General features: G+C 69.6%; 1 protein-coding gene and 1 long non-coding RNA gene across 3 annotated transcripts in view; one reads left to right on the forward strand and one right to left on the reverse strand.

Moving 5' to 3' along the window:
* The window catches only part of CROCC2 (ciliary rootlet coiled-coil, rootletin family member 2), a 58,433-nt gene extending 43,609 nt beyond the window's left edge, over positions 1 to 14,824 (forward strand). For both annotated transcript variants that reach the window (XM_072797019.1, XM_072797020.1), the window contains 6 exons: positions 146 to 503; positions 695 to 876; positions 1,223 to 1,343; positions 1,994 to 2,127; positions 9,058 to 9,186; positions 14,599 to 14,824. In XM_072797019.1, coding sequence (XP_072653120.1) covers positions 146 to 503; positions 695 to 876; positions 1,223 to 1,343; positions 1,994 to 2,127; positions 9,058 to 9,186; positions 14,599 to 14,685 — 1,011 coding nt within the window. In that variant the 3' untranslated portion in view covers positions 14,686 to 14,824. The remainder of the gene's footprint in view (positions 1 to 145; positions 504 to 694; positions 877 to 1,222; positions 1,344 to 1,993; positions 2,128 to 9,057; positions 9,187 to 14,598) is intronic.
* Positions 50 to 6,553, reverse strand: LOC140616348 (uncharacterized). The gene is made up of 5 exons (XR_012016876.1): positions 6,419 to 6,553; positions 5,944 to 6,122; positions 3,222 to 4,618; positions 2,973 to 3,129; positions 50 to 2,149 (listed from the first exon to the last, which is right to left on the reverse strand). It is a non-coding gene; the product is annotated as an uncharacterized lncRNA (long non-coding RNA).
* Positions 14,825 to 15,343: the final 519 nt, after the last annotated feature.

The raw sequence follows: 15,343 nt of genomic DNA on the forward strand, positions 1-15,343 counted from the left end.
CTCGCGCCTCCGCTGCCCGCCAGGATGTGTGTGCTCCGGGGCCCGTGCCGAGGACGGGGCGCGGGGCTCCCTCGGCCTGGACGGGGCGCGGGGCCGGGCGCAGGGCTGAGGCGGGCGGCTGAGGGGGGCTTCCCGTGCCCCGCAGGTCCTGAGGCTGCGGCAGGAGCTGGCGGAGGTGGAGGCCGGCGCCGAGGCCCAGAAGCAGCAGCTGGAGGAGCGTCTGCGCCAGAGCCGCGGGGCCGAGCGGAGCCTGCGGGCTGAGCTGCGCTCGGTGTCCGGGAGGCTGCGGCAGGCCAGCGGCGCGGCGGAGGGTCTGCAGGCTCGCCTGGACGAGGCCTGCGGCCGGCTGTGCAGCCTGGAGCAGGAGCTGGCCCGGGCGGAGGCTGCCCGGCGCGACTCGGAGGGCCAGCTGCGCCGGCTCTGGTCCACGCTCCGCTGCGGCCTGGGGCTCCAGGGACACGGCCCCCCAGGCTCCCCCAAGCCGCCCGGCCTCCCGGGGAAAGGTCAGTGTCCTCGGTGGTGCAGGGGCTCCTGTCCAGGCTCCGCGGCCCACCTGGGGCACATGGCGAGGGGGCTGGTCCCCCGGGCTCCCCCGGGCTCCCCGCGGGTGGGGACAAGCAGAGAGCCGGGGGCCGGGACACCTGCGTGTGTCACCAAGTCCCCGCCACGTCCCCCCGCCGTCACTGTCCCGCAGGCTCAGACAGCAGCCCGGGCCGCTCCCCGCGGCACAGGGCCAGCTCCCCCAGCCGGGCCGGCTCACCTCCCCGAGGGCCCTCGCCTGCACCCGGGGACCACAGCTCGGCGGTGGACGTGGCCTCTGTGCGAGACGCCCTGAGGGACTTTGTGCAGAGGCTGCGGGATGCCCAGAGGGAGCGGGTAAGGGAGTGGACAGGTCACGCGGGGGGCTCCCGTCGGCCGGCCATCCCAGGCGTGCTGAGACCCTGGCAGGGCCTGCGGGTCACGGGCACCTAGGTGTCAGACTGGCCTTTGGGTGGCATGACACATAGCAGCGAACCCCACCGTCCCTCCAAACTGGACCCGAAGCCCAGGGGGCCCAGGGGCCTCTCTTCCTCCGAGGGGGCGGCAGAGCCCCTGGCGCCAGGCGCCGTCGGACACCCCCTGGGGCCCAGGTCAGCGCACCCGAGCCCCCCAAGCCTCCAGCCCGACGCCCCGGACCTCCACCCCCGCCAGGCTGCCCCCTGACCTGGGTCCTTCCGCCCAGGATGACTGGCACCTCCAGGTGCTGAGCCTGAGCCGCCAGCTGAGAGAGGCTGAGAGCGCGCGTGCCCAGGCCCAGAGCCACGCGGGGCAGCTGCAGACGGCGCTGGCAGAAGCGGAGGAAGGTGACCTCCCGTCCCTCCCGCCCCCGAGGGTCGCGGTGGGGGGTGCTCGGCCACCTCCCCAGGGCCCCCGAGGGCCTCTGCAAGTGCTGCTGCAAGTGCGGGGTCCTGGGAGCTGCTCGGGCTCGGGCGGGGGCGGCGGCTGGCTGGGAGCTTCCCGAGCAGTGGCTTCCGCATCACAAGGGCGTGAAGCCCAGGGACCCTGCGGGGCCCCAGGCCCTGCTGCCCCCCGGGCCACCCTCACTTCCTCCCTCAGGGCCTTTGCGCTGGCTGTGCGGGCCTCCTGGGACCCTCCTCCACAGACAGTCATGAGGCCGGTGGCCCCTGTGGCCTCACAGAGCGCCCCTGCCCTGCGGGCCACCCCCACGGCATTCCTGTCCCCCTCCCCACGTTGGCCCGTCTGCCCCAGAGGGTGGGTCTGGGGCCGCGCACAGTCTCGAAGGAGGAATGTCTGTGGAAGGAAACAAGGTGGGAGAGAAGGAGAAGCAGGCGGAGGGAGCCGGGACCCCAGCCCCAGCCCCAGGGATCCTTGAGGTTCAAGTGGGAGGGGCAGGGATTGTCGGGGGGCCTCTGCAGCCCCAGCGTCTAGGTGTCGACAGCGAGCCTGTTCCCCGGCCTGAGCTCGGGAGCCACGCAAGCCCGTTTGTCCGCAGCCTGGCGCCAGGCGGAGGGTGAGACGCGCACTGCCCAGGCGGCCCGCGCCCTGCAGGAGGAGGCGCTGCACAGGCTGGACGCGGAGCACCTGGCGAGCAGGCGGGCGGCAGGCCGGGAGAGGCGGAGGTTCCAGGTGGGGCTTGCGGGGTGAGGACCTGGGGACAGGGCGGGGAACGAGGAGGACCACTGTGGAGGCAGAGCGGGTGACATGGCCTCCAGGGACAGGGTGCCCACAGGGCGCATAGGGGTGTCCGGGTAGGGCTGTCCGGGGGTGCTCCCCACTGGTCTGCAGGCTGGGCACTGGGTCCAGGGCAGCGAGGGCCTCAGGCAGGGTGACCTCTGGCCTCCCCGGCCGTCCACCCTTCTGTGGCCACATGCGGGCCTCGGTGACACGGGCCCAGCCCCGGAGCCCCCGTGGGGTCATGTCGATGGTGAGCAGGACAAGTTTACTGTGTCACCCAGACACGGACGGAGGTTACACAGGACCAATTTGGGTAAATGTCCCCACATATGCGCCTGTGCTGTGATGGTGGCCTCTGGTCCCTTTCAAGTGAGGAGGCTGGGCCGGTGGAGGTGGCCGCCTGGACGGGGCGCCCAGCAGCCCCGGGGTGGGCTGGGATGGGGAGCAGCCGGGTCTGGGCAGCTGAAGCTGCCAGGCTGCCATTTCCAGAAAGTTCTTGGAGGCCCCGGAGGCATGGGGATCAGCAGGCCAGGGGGGAGCACAGGCCCCCCAGGGGCGTGTTGGAGAATCGGGGTCCCCGGCCCCACCCCGGAAAGATGGTGGGAGCAGCGGAGCAGGGGGCTGAGTGGCCTGGCACTGCAGGGGTGGGACCGGGCCAGGGAATCCCCGGGAGCTGGGCCGCCGGGAGACGCGGGGGACGCCTGGGCCCGGGCTGGAAGGCCGGACGACCCAGCGCGGGGCCCAGCAGATGTGGCTCCGAGAAGCCGGGCAGGTGGCGGAGTGACCCCGACGTCTACGCAGTCGCCCCGCGCTGGGTCGTCCCCCGAGCTCGGCATCCCTAGAGTGACGCTGGATTTGCGTGAGGATTCGGGGCCGCACGTGCTGCCGTCTCCAAGCGTCCCGGGTCCCCGCGTTTCCATGGCGTGTCCTTCAGAATCTGAAGTTTCTCGGGCCCTGCGACGTTCCGCAGCTGCCACCGCGTGTCCCCAAGCGCAGCCGCCCCTCCCCCCCCCCCCCCCCCCCCCCCCGTTCCATCCCCATCCCACCTCGAGTCTCTGCCTTTTCCAAGGGAATTTATCCCCCTTACGAGCTGTGCGGTCACCTCCGGGCTCCGGTTTGCTCCGATTGCTGACTGGAGGCTTGAGGCTTCCTCGTGGCTTCCATTCTGTCCCTCTATTTTAGGGTCGTTTGCTCTCCGTCCCCCTCCACGGGGGTGGGCAGCACGTGTGACCGCGAGCGTGGGGCTGCGCCGTGCTCAGGGGACCCCTTCTCGCAGCCCTCCCCCCGCGCCCATGTCCCCTCCGCCCTGCCCCGTCCAGGCTGCCCCGCCTGCACCTTTCTCCTAAGTGCCCCGGTGGGGGTCCCTGCAGGGCCTGCCCCCGATTTTGAACCCCGCCCCCCGTGGGCACACCCCGGGGCTTTATACTGCACGCACTGATGGCGCTCCCCGTCAGTGAGCCCCATCCCTGCAGGCAGCAGCCCCACGGGGTCCGGGGGGCAGTGGGTTCCGCGTCTCCCACCCCTGCCTGGGCTTCTCGTCGGCTCTCACCAGGCTGCCGCGGCAGCAGGACCCTCACGCGGACCCTCACGCACCGCTGTCCCCGTGCCAGCAGCCCGGGGGCCTCCGGGGGTTCATCCGGCCCACCTGGATAACCTCGGGCGGTGGCCCTAATTACACCTGCGAGGTGCCCGGGTGTCTCGGGCAGTCCTGGGGCCGCCCGCCCCCGGGCCCCCACCCTCTGGAGGGCCTGTGTCTACCTAGATTCCCCTGGTGGTGGCCCCATGACCTCATCCTCAGACGGGCTCAGGGAAGGCGAGGGGGTTGTGGGTTGAGTTGTTCCCCCACGGGGGAGGCCAGACGGGTGTCCCCTCTGCGACTGTACCTGTGCCTGCAGCCCCGTCTGCTCGCGGAACCGAATCTGTCTTGAGCCGATGCTGGTCATTTCCACGTAAAAACGCCCCTTCTCCGCGCACTTCCCATCCTTTTGTCCTGAAATTCGGGCAGCCCAGCCCTGCCCTCCGGTCGCCCGTCCTCCTTGCCCCGCGGTCTCCCGCCTTCTCGCCGGCTCCGCGGCCCGGGAGCTTGGGCCTCCGTCCAGGGCCGCGCGTCATCGAATCCCCATCTCCACGCCCGGTCGGTCCTCGCATCCCCAGTCTCGGTTGTTCCCGCTCCGGCTCCCCGCCCCGGGGCCCCTTCCTGAGCGGGCGCGAGCAGCTTCTGACACCTGTTCCCACGTCGTGCAGCCACTCTGTTCTCTTCCCATTCGAGACCCTCAGATCTGATCCTGGGTCGACTGTCTCTTTCGCCACCACTGGCTGTGACTGTCGGGATCTCTCTCCTCTGCTCGGCCTCAAAGAAGGGGGTCTGGTCTTGCTCGGAGCCGGGAGTGGAGAGGACCCCCTGGGGCTTCACGTGTCCCTGTCCAGATGCTTCCAGCTGGAACTGAAAGACAGAAAGGGGAGCCCTGGGGGCCGTGGGGACTGTGGGGACCGTGGGGACCGTGGGGGCTATAGGGACCCTGGGGGTCATGGGGGCCATAGGGGCCGTAGGGATCCTGGGGGCTGTGGGGACCCTGAGGGCCATGGGGACCCTGGGGGTCATGGGGGTCATGGGGGTCGTGCGGGACGTGGGGGCCCCGCAGGGCAACAGAGGCGGCAGGGAGCGACCCGAGGTCTCCTGTCCTCCGCGGGGAGGGTGCAGGCTCCGTCCTCGGGCCAGCTGAGCTGCGTGGCGCCCCCTCCTTGTGTGTGGCACCTGCCCGCGGGGCGGCTGGGGCTCCGTGAGATGCCGGCGTCCCTTGCCTCCTGCAGCCCCGGCTGAGTCAGCGCCCCTGTGGCCCCACACCTGGGGACGCTGGTCACACCTCGCCACCCGTGCTGGGCCCACATTCCCCGGGACTCGGAATCGGCCGCCAGTGGGCAAGCGCGGGTGCTCAGATCCATGGGCAGCGCGTTTAGCCGCGGCGAGAATTCTGGTACTTCCGTCCTGCGGCCGTGGGTCTGTCTGCCTCCGTGTCGCGCGAACCCCCCGAGTCTCTGGTCTCCAGCCCGAGGACGGTTTTCCCAATTTCTGTGCCCGGGGCATGGAGGTGGGCGCCTGGGAGGGGCACCCCGATGCACGGCAGGCCCCGAGGGCCCAGGGCCAGCCTCCCCGCGCCCAGGTCAGGTGCCGGGCCCCCCGCGCAGGCCGAGCCGGGTCTGCGGGGACACGAGCGCTTTCACTTTCGTGCGCCGGGTTCTCCCCCCGTTTCACGTGAACCGTTGAATGCGTTTGTCAAGAGAAACTTAATTAAAAACATATTTTTCTAATTAAATGGTAGGCTGTGCTATGCAAACAGTGAGATTCTTGTTCGAGAGCAAATCCCTCCCTGTTTCCAGGGCCCCCTGGGAATCCGGAGGATCAACAACGCGGAAGGGGCCCGGACGTCAGGACACGCGCCCCACGCCGCTCGGGGTCCTGCGGGCAGCGGGCAGTGGGCGGCCCGGAGCGAGGGGGCGCGGGCCCACAGCCGGAGGGGGAGGGGCGGCGGGCGGTCAGGGCCAGGCCACGGCCCCGGGCGAGAGGGGCCCGCCCGTGGACACCGCCTCCCGCCGGGCGCCGGGCTTGCCTCCCCCCGTGGGCAGCCGGCAGCTGGGCCCTCCGTCCTGCACGGTTAGAGGCATCGCCGGGGCCGCCCCGCCGCGCGTTTCCCTCACGCCTGTCGTCCCACCTGCGGTTGGAACCGTTTTCTTCCTGAGACCCTCTCTTCTTCCCACCCGGGGCCCTACCTGGTCTCGGCGCTGCAGATCTGTCGCTTTCTCTGAGCCCGACCTGCCAACAGTTCGCCTGGTTTATTGGTCTCTTCAAAGAACCAGCTTTATCTCTCCCGTCGTCTTCGCCCACGATGACTCCTTTAGGGTTATATTAATATCCTCCTTTGTTGTTGTTGTTGTGATTTTCCTCATTCCTTTAAAAAAAAAAAAAAGATTCTTTTTATTCATTCGTCAGAGCGAGTGGGCATGAGCGGGGCGGGGGCAGAGGCAGAGGGAGAAGCAGGCCCCCCGCGGTCACGGCCTGAGCCCCAGGCGGACGCCTCCCCGACTCAGCCACCAGGCTCCCGCCCTCGTTTCTTAAACCGAACAAGCCATGGATTTACGTCCGGGCGTCCTCTCTCAATAGAGGGCTCGGTGTGACCCCATTTTCCCTACTGGGGGTTCGGTGTGTGCACCACGGATTTCCGACGTGAATTTTTTTTTTTTTTACCAGTTTTCGAGGACTTTCGGTTTTTATTTCCTAACGCGAGGGTTACTGAGAAGATCGGCGACGGGTTTGTGCCTCTCCGGTTGCTGCGTCCAGTCTTAGTGGGGACGGGGTGAGGCTCGGGGACAGTCAGGACCTTCCGAGCAGCTTCCGGGGGGATGTGTCTATGCTCCTGGCTCCTCGCAGGTTGGTTGTTGGTTGCTGGGCTCTCCCGTTTGGGTTTCGTCTATCTTTAATGGACTGTGTGGAGGGAAACGGGCAAGCTGGTTGCCGAGTCTACAGAGAAGGAGAGATGTTTGAGGCTTTTAATGGAAATTTTGAAAAGCAGCAGCGAGGCTGATGATAAGGCGAGCACGGCCGAAGGGGGCGCTGGGGCGAGTGGACGCGAGCGGCGTGCGAGGGTCTGGGTGAGCCCCGACCCCGGGCTCCCGGCCGAGCTCCGGGTGCCCGACGTCTGAGCGCTGCCCGCTGGGGTCTCTCCCAGGACCAGCCCGAGGCCCCTGGAGCGCAGGCCCCGCGCGGGGCTGGAGTTGGTGCCTTCCCGCCGCCACGTGGACCCGCAGGCGAACCGGGTGTGCGAGGCCGACTGGCCCAGCCCACTCCTCGCACGGCCTGTGGGCTCCGAACCGTGGCGACGCAAGGAAGGACACTAACTCGGAGGTGCACCGGGTGACGCTGGCAGAGGGCACGCCGTCCGATGATGCCGGTTAATGTGAATTCCGTAAAAGCTGAGTCATTACGAGAGGAGCCTGATGCTTCACATAAGTGGCCTGGGCCTCTTTAAAATACCATGAAATATTTAAGCCATATTTGAAGGAAACCTCTGCTTTTCTCCTGGAAATGTGCACAAACAGAAAATGGTGGTTTCCGAACTTGCAGGGAAGGGCGAAACCTTGCGGCTTTTGTCCCCACTGTCCGCTTCTAAAGTCCGAGAGCACCAGACGAGGAAGCCCGTCCCGGCTCTGCCCACCGGCCCCTCGCCAGGGGCTCAGTCCTCTCCCTGCTCCGAAGTGGCCTCCCCCATTGGCGGGCCCCGTGCACCCCAGCATTTGTCACGGCCGAGTGACAGACGGACGGGACGCAACTGCTGCGAATGCTGTGCTTGTGGTCCGGATGGGCCCCCGAGGGCTGGAACCCGTGTGGTCATCGGGGGAACCCATAGCTTCGGGCATCCCTCTTGCACCCTCCCCACCCCTCCCCCAGCCCTGCTCCTGGGAAGAGCGCCCTCCCCCCCCACAGATGTGCAAACTTCATCAGCAGCACTTGTCACATCCAGAGGATCCCTTTGGGGTCTGGGTGTGCCGGCCTCTTGGGGCACTGCACGGAGGGGTCAGCCCTCGGCCAGCCTTCGGTCCTCCTGGGCAGCCGCCTCGTCCTCCGCCCTCTGCTGTAGCATCCACTGGGCTGGGACCTGTCTCTCCCTCCGCCCCGGCCATCGGAGGCTCTGTGACACTGTCCCCCACATCCAGCCCCTCAAGGCTGAACTCTGGGCCTGCAACCCCCTGCCCACCCTCCCATCTCGGTCAGCGGGTCCTGGACCACCCAGCGGAGAGGCCACCACCAGCTCCCCAGCCCCCACACGGCCCCCCAGGCTGTCTCCAAATTCCCACTCGTGTTCTTCCGCTTTGCCCGCTTGAGCCCGAGCTACCACGGGCTCCAGGGTGGACACCCCAGGACCCCCCCAGCACCCCAGCTCCGCCTTCCTGCTCAGCCATCGAAGCACCAGCAGGTGTGATCCCTGGTTTTCCAGGAAGACACTGGCCACTTCCCACCAAACACTCAGGGGCAGGGCTGCGTGTTCCTAGGTGGACTCGTGCGGGCTTGTGTGTGCGTGTTTGCTCATCAGACTTCCCCAGGCCCACGGTGTGTGCTCCAGGACCCAGGGGACCCAGCAGGCGCCGTCGTCCTGGGGGCGGGGTCAGAGCCCGGGGTGACAGGGAGGATGGCCCCAGGGCCGAGAGGACAGGGGGCAGCGCCCCGAGCAAGGAGCCGCTAGAGGCTGGAGAGTGAGCAGGGCAAGGGCTCAGAGGAGGTGGCGGCCGAGAGCCGCTGCAGCCTCAGGACGATGAAACGGCACAATTCGACACGCAGACTGGGGCGTGCGGTCGGGCCACCCCGTGGAGCACGCCTGGGGACAGGAAAGGGAGGGCCACGGGTGCCCGAGTCATTGACCACGGCTGGGGCAGGCTGAAGCAACAGGGCCAAGGACGGTCAGGGGTGGGTGAGTGGGTGCGGGGGGAGGAGGGCCCGCGCTGTTTGAGCCTGGGGTGTCGGGTGCCCGTGGGGCAGGGAGCAGTGTCCTGGGACGCAGGCTGCTGGGCCCACGGTGGTGGGACGTGCCGGGCAGGGGCACAGGTGGTGGACCTCAGAGGCGGCAGCTGGGGAGAGCGGGCCCGGGCCTGAGCTCTACAGGCTCTGAGCGCTTGGGGGACGCCCCGGCTCATCCCAGGGGGACGGAGGCCAGCTGCGTCCTGAGGCCAGCCCCGCCAGCACAGAGCGCCCAGGCGGAGCCTCTCGGGGTCCTGCACCCCAGGCCCCTGCCCACCGCGGCCACACCCTAAGCCGCCTGACCAGCACCTGCAGGCCCTGCCCCCAGCACCCCCAGGCCGTGTTCCCAGGAGACCCCATGTCTTCCTCCCTAGGAGCAACTGGACGCGCTGCACAGGGCGCTGGGTGAGAGCCGGAGGCACAGCCAGGGCCGGGCCCGGCGCGGGAAGGGGCCGCAGGAGCAGGTGGCCCTGCTGGAGGGCGCGCCGGAGCCTTCGCGGCAGGTGAGGGGGGGAGGGGCGCCCCCGGCAGCCGCGGGCAGGTGTTCGCACCTGGAGCCTCCCAGACGCCATCCGACCGCCAGCGGACCGACGGGGAAACTGAGGCGGGAGGGACACCCTAGACGCGGGGTCGGCTGTGGACACGCAGCTCAGCGGGGAGAGCCTGGAGGCCCCGGCAGCCGCCTCCCCTCGGCAGGGCGGTGAGCGCGTGGGCAGGGGAGCAGGCTCCGAGCGGACGGGCCGGCCTGCAGGGGGAGCTCAGGGGGCTGCACGCGCGGGGGGCGGGGCTGCAGGGGCGTGGCCACGGCTGCAGGGGCGGGGCCTAGGTGGTGTGGGCGGGGCAAAGGGCGTGGTCACGGCTACAGGGGCGGGGGCGGGGCGGTGGCTACAGGGGGCGGGGCCGCGGCTGCGGGGGGAATGGGCGGGGCCGCGGCTGCGTGGGCGGGGTAAGGGGCGTGGCCACTGCTACAGGGGCGGGGGCTAGGTGGTGTGGGCGGGGGAAAGGGCGTGGCCACGGCTACAGGGGCGGGGCCTCTGTTGCAGGGGCGGGAAGGGCGGGGCCCCTGTTGCAGGGGCGGGGCCGCGGCTGAAGGGGGCGGGCGGGGCCGGGCCGGCTGCATCCCATGGGGGTGGACCTGCGAGCTGCGGGTGGCAGGAGGGGGGGAGGCAGCTCTGCACCTGCGCTGCCCTCTCCAAGCCCAGGGCCGCCGGCGCAGGTGGGGGACCCTACAGACACCCGCTCCCTTTGCTGTCCTTGGGGGGCAACACGGGTCACAGCAAAGGCCCAGCTCTGCCCCCAGTGTGTGAGCCACAGCCCCTGGGGGCTGGGTGGCCTGGCACCCGCCTACCCCTGGAGCCCCGGATCCTCTGGCTGGAGATGCCCGCGGCTCAGGAAGTGCCCCATACACTGGACCCGGCGACAGGGTAGCTCAGGGGCGCACAGTCGCCAAGGGGGAGCCGGGCTTCCACCCCAGAGGTCTCCACAGCGGGCAGGAGCGAGACCCGGAGGCCGGCAGCGACCGGGGGCCAGGACAGGACAGTGAGCCGCCCGGACACACGGGGAAAGGCGCGAGGCCCAGGGGCAGGGCCCAGCCCAGGCGCCCACCGGCCAGTGACTCGCGGGGCACACTCCCCAAGTGTGAGTGGATGCGGTCTCCGCGGAGGAAACACGCCAAAGTGAAGCTGCCCGGGTTGAACTGGGGGTGGGGCGGCCAGAGCATCTTCTGGGGCCCAGAGAAGGGAAAAGGGCCCCTGGAACAGGCCCCACGCCCACTTAAGGCTCTGTGGGCCCAGCAGCGGGAGTCTGCAGGCAGCAGGGCCTCCCCGCACATGGCCCCGCGGGCCGCTCCTTGGTCCCGGATGTGCCGCCTGGGCCCTGCAGGAACGGGGAGGGGACTGGGTGTGTGGCAGGTGCCAGCCAGGCTGTGGGCACGCGGTTCCGGCGAGACGCAGACTCAAGCAGGGAATATGGGGGAATCGGGCAACAGGGCAGTTTGGGGGCAGCCTTTGCTGGGCTCGTGACCCAGCGTCCGAGGCACCTGACCCTTCCAGCTCAGTGACCCCCTTACAAAGTGGGCAAGCAGGAGTCCCGGTTGCTGAGGTCTCAGCCGCGGTCCCCAGAGTAGGGTGGCCTTCCCAGGCTTCACTAGGACGAGGAGATGGGTGTGTCCTGCCGCCCTGGCGCCTGGCGGCCGTGACCAGGAACCTCAGTGAGCACGTCTGTGCCCCGTCTCGGCGAAGATCCTCGCCGCCTGTCCCCTAGAGTAGGGCCGACGCTGTGTGCGGGCACAGACATGGAGGGGCCCAGGGACCAGACCTGCCGGTCAGCACAGGTGTCTGCACAGGGCTGCAGCCCCTCCCACCGCAGCGCAGGCCTGCGGAGGTGTGCAAGGTGTGCACAGTGTGTGAGGTGGGTGGAGATGTGCGCGGGGGGGAGGTGTGCAGGGGTTTGTGATGTGCTGGGTGTGCATCGGTGCAGGGTGTGAGGGGTGTGCAGGGTGGGTGGAGGTGGGCGAGATGTATAGAAGTGTGTGAAGTGGGCAGAGGTGTGCGAGGTGGGCAGAGGTGTGCAAGGTGTGCGCGGTGTAAGAGGTGGGTGGAGGTGTGCAGAGTTGTGTGAGCTGTGCGGGCTGTGCAGGGTGTACGAGGTGTGCAGAGGTGTGTGAGCTGTGTGGGGTGTGCAGGGTGTGCAGAGGTGTGCGGGTGTGGAGGTGTGCGAGGTGTGCAGGGTGTACGAGGTGTGCAGAGGTGTGCGGGTGTGCGGGGTGTGTGGGTATGCGGGGTGTGCAGGGTGTGCAGGCGTGCAGATGTGCGGCGTGCACGAGGTGTGCGAGGTGTGCCAACACGCCCCCCCCGCCTGAAGGGAGCAGCCCCGGAATGGAGGGCGTTGGTCGCTCGCGGCCGTCAGGGCAGCAGTGTCCGGCCAGGGCCTCTCGGGGCGCCGCAGACCCAGGCCCCCCCAGCTCGCCTCCACTCCCCCTGCTCACCGACACCTGCCCAGAGCGCCTTAGGCGGGGCTGGCTCACAGGCGAGGGTCAGGGCGCCACGCAGGCCAGGCTTGGCCTCAGCGCCCCATCGTCGCCGGGGGTGAGCGGCGGGCGGCGGGTGCCCAGAGCTCACACTTGGGAGGACGGAGGCGCCGGCGCAGCCCGCGGTCAGCAGCGGGGAGGGCAGAGCAGGCGGGACGGACGGTGCCGTGTCCAGAGCAAGACGCACAACCAGGGGCAGCCAGGTCCCCCTGAGAGTAGCCGAGCCTCCCCAGGTCTCCCCGAGCCCAAGCCGGCCTCTGCCCCGGGCTCCAGCCTCCGCCCCAGCCTCTGCCCCTCGCCGACAAGGACTGACCAACGCACCCCCAGGAGAGTGGTGAGGCCCCACCAGGCAAGGGCACTGCTGAGCCTGGAGCCTCCGGGAGAGTGTCTGCCCCTCTGTGTCCCCAAGCGCACGTCAACATCTGTCCTGGGGCAGGCCCGGGCCACCAGACACACACCGTCCAGCTGACGTGGACTCGGGGACAAGCGGGTTCTCCGGAGGGGAGTGGCCAGGTCAGCAGGGGGGTGCAGTGGGGGCAGAGACCCTAGGAACAGGTTGGGGTCGGGGTCAGGGCGCAGGCACAGAGGCCAGCAGGTCAGGACGGTCCCTGAAAGCCAGTGGCCAGCTTGTCCCTGCAGGGCCACCTGCCCTCCCAGGGAGGAGGGTCGCCGACCCCCGGGGTCACAGGAATCCTGCTTCCCCCGAAGGCCGACCACGCTGACAGGGGCCCAGGCGTCCGTGGCGGCTCCGGGGGGCGCTGGCCGGGCCTCAGTGGCACTGCCCGGGGCAGCCGCGCCAGCTGCGGGCCCCTGCGGCCCAGGTCGGGGGGGGGGGGGAGCAGCTAATGAGTTCCAGGAGGTCAGCTGCGAGGGGCCCCCAAACCCATAAACCCTTTATTGGTGTCTCAGGAGGGGAAACCCGGATGTGGCCGTTTATTTATTTTGGATTTCACTTTTCTCTTCTCTGTTTAACGTGCACTTCCAGGAGCGTAGCTGGAGTTTTAAAGAAACAGGACTTCCTTTTTCAGGGGACGTGGACTCTCTTTTCTCACACTGAAGAAGGAGTCCTTGTTTTTGTCACGCTAGCCTGCTGTCACTGAGCACGCCACCGCCAGTGACAGGACGGAGGCCTTGCCGGGTCCAGCCCCGGGGGCGAGAGCCAGGGCAGCAGGCGGGAGGGCGGCTGGGGGGCACTCTAGGGGGCTCGATGCCCTCGAGTCTTGTCCAGGGACAAGGCCCCAAGCGGGACCAGGGACTCCCCGGAGGGCACCGTGCACGTCAGGCACCCGCAGGCATGACCTGGGGCGTCAGGTCCTCCCTCCAGAAGGGACCCCCACGAGGGACAAAAGGAGCCCCTGCCATCTGGGCTCTCGCAGACGGAGCAGGAGAAGCTGGGGAAGGACGGGGCCAGGGCCAGGACAGGGGCTGGGACGTGGACAGGGCCCTGCGGCAGGACCACAGCTGCAGGCCCCCCGGGCGGTGGAGCTTCGTGCTCCCCGGGCCCCAGGTGGGTCCCCGAAGGCTCCCGCACACCCCCCCACGAACGTGCACGTGCAGACGGCAGGGACGGGCTGGACAGAGGAGGAGACAGCCCCGACGACGGGCCTGCCGGGCTCTCACCGCCCCGGGACCCAGGGCCCTACGCGGCCCTCCTGGCCTTCCCTCCAAGGCACCTGGGGCCAGGCAGGCCTGCGGGCCACTCTGGGGGCTGCCCCGTGCCCCCTCTGTGGGCAGCCAGACCCCGCACACTCGGAGACGCCAGGAAGAGCAGAGGGCGAGAGGCGCCGGGGGGCCGGCAGCCCCGGGCAGCCGAGCAGGAGCTAGGAGTAAAGGGGCTCTCAGGCCCCAAGGGGGGAGTCCAGGCCCGACGAGGCCCCGGCGCTGAAGTGTGAGCAACGCCCCCCCCGGGTGGGCTCAGCGGGCACTGGGGCAGGCGGGGAGCTGGAGGACGGACAGGTGGCCCCGGGGGGAGGGCTGGACTCCGGCCCCGGGACTCCGAGCGGCAGGCGGGCAGGCGGCAGCAGTGGGTGCCCAGGTCCCGGTGCAGCCGGCACAGGGGGGCTCTGCGAGCTCGACGCCCCGCCCCACGGGACCGGCCCCGGAGCCCAAGCAGCATCACCAGTGGCGGGTGAAGGGCCTGGAGGAGCAAAGGGGGCCCGGCCCTCAGTGTCCCAGCAGACGGAGGGGTGGGGCGAGGGGAGCAGCAGCCTCCAGCAGTGGGATCCCAGCGCGGCCGCCCCGTGGGCCCCAGTGCTCACTGAGGGGCGCGGCGAGGGTTCTGGGATGGGGGCTTAGCAGTGGGGACTGGTCCTGGGCAGAGAGCAGCGGTCACTGCGTGTCACAAGGCAGTGGGAGCACTGTCCCTGCGCTGCCCTTGGGGTGGCGGATGTGGCCGTGGCGTGCACCTGCCCTGCCCCCTGCCCCGCACCCCCCCCCACGCACCTGCTGGGCTGAGCCCCGGGCTCCGGCCCCTCAGAGACCTGGGGCCACCTGGCCGAAACCCTCGTTCTACAGTGGCGGCAAGTGGGACCCGGAGAGGTCAAGGGCCACCCAGTGTCACGTCACCCCCTCGTCAGTGTCCCTCACCCACCAAGCCGCGTCTGCCCAGCCTATGAGCACGTGTTTTCCTAGCTTGTGGAGCACACGCGAGCCTGCGTGGAAGGCCGTGCCTGGGGCCCGCGTGCGTGGCGGTGTCCCCGCGGGGAGCGGCGCCCTGCCCACCCTGCCCACCCTGCCCATCCTGCCGCAGCTGCGGAGCCCGTCGCCCGCCTCATGTTTCTGTCCTTCACAGGCCACCCGTCCTCGGGGGCCACAGGGGCCGCACAGCCACGTGCCTGGGGGGTGACCGCCGGGCCTGCCGCCCCCTGAGCCCCTGCTCTGTCCCCAGGTGGCCGGTCTGAAGAAGCAGCTGGACCAGGAGGTGCCTCGGCGGCCGCAGGCTCAGCCCAGCCAGGCCTCCCGGGCCAAAAAGTGAGCCCCGCTGCAGCCACCCCGCGCCCCGCCCCGGGCGGCCTGCCCACCCAGCGTCCCCAGCCAGGGCGTCCGGCTCCCCCCCAGGGGCCCCGTGTCCATGGTGCCCTGCGGTTCCACGGGGGCTGCTGGGGGCCCGGACACCTCGCCCTGGCCCGGAGGCTGGGGACACTGGCGTGCGGCGCCCCAGAGCCGGTGGCCAGGCCCCAGCAGGCCGGCTTCCGTGGCCACGGGCTGCATTCCATGCCCTCAGCTCTATAAACACGGGGAAGCACGTGGAAAGTATTTCCACCAACTGGAGCCAAAAACACAATGTCCTGCGAGGCGCAGCCGCCGCTCCCCTGTGCCCAGAGGCCGCGGACCCTCGTATCCAGGAACTGCAGGCCCGTCCCGGCGGCAGGTGGCTGGAAATGACTCAGAAGCGAGTCTCCGTGACTCACTGGCCACGGGAAGTGCCGCCTGCGAACCCGAGCTGCTACCGAACTCCCACGTTTCCAGCCTCGAACTCTGGGAAAGTCCTGGTGGCCGTGGAGCCCGGGCAGCCCTCTTGGCCCCTGTGCGGGCATCACCCGCCGTGGTGTCCCTCCTTCCCCATCAGCACGGGGCGCGGTGACTTGTTTCCGCCCCAAATGGCCTCTCTTGTTTTGCAAGTGGCACGTTTA

Source organism: Canis lupus, chromosome 24 (genome assembly GCF_048164855.1).
Source record: "Canis lupus baileyi chromosome 24, mCanLup2.hap1, whole genome shotgun sequence".
Classification (NCBI taxonomy): Eukaryota; Metazoa; Chordata; class Mammalia; order Carnivora; family Canidae; genus Canis; species Canis lupus.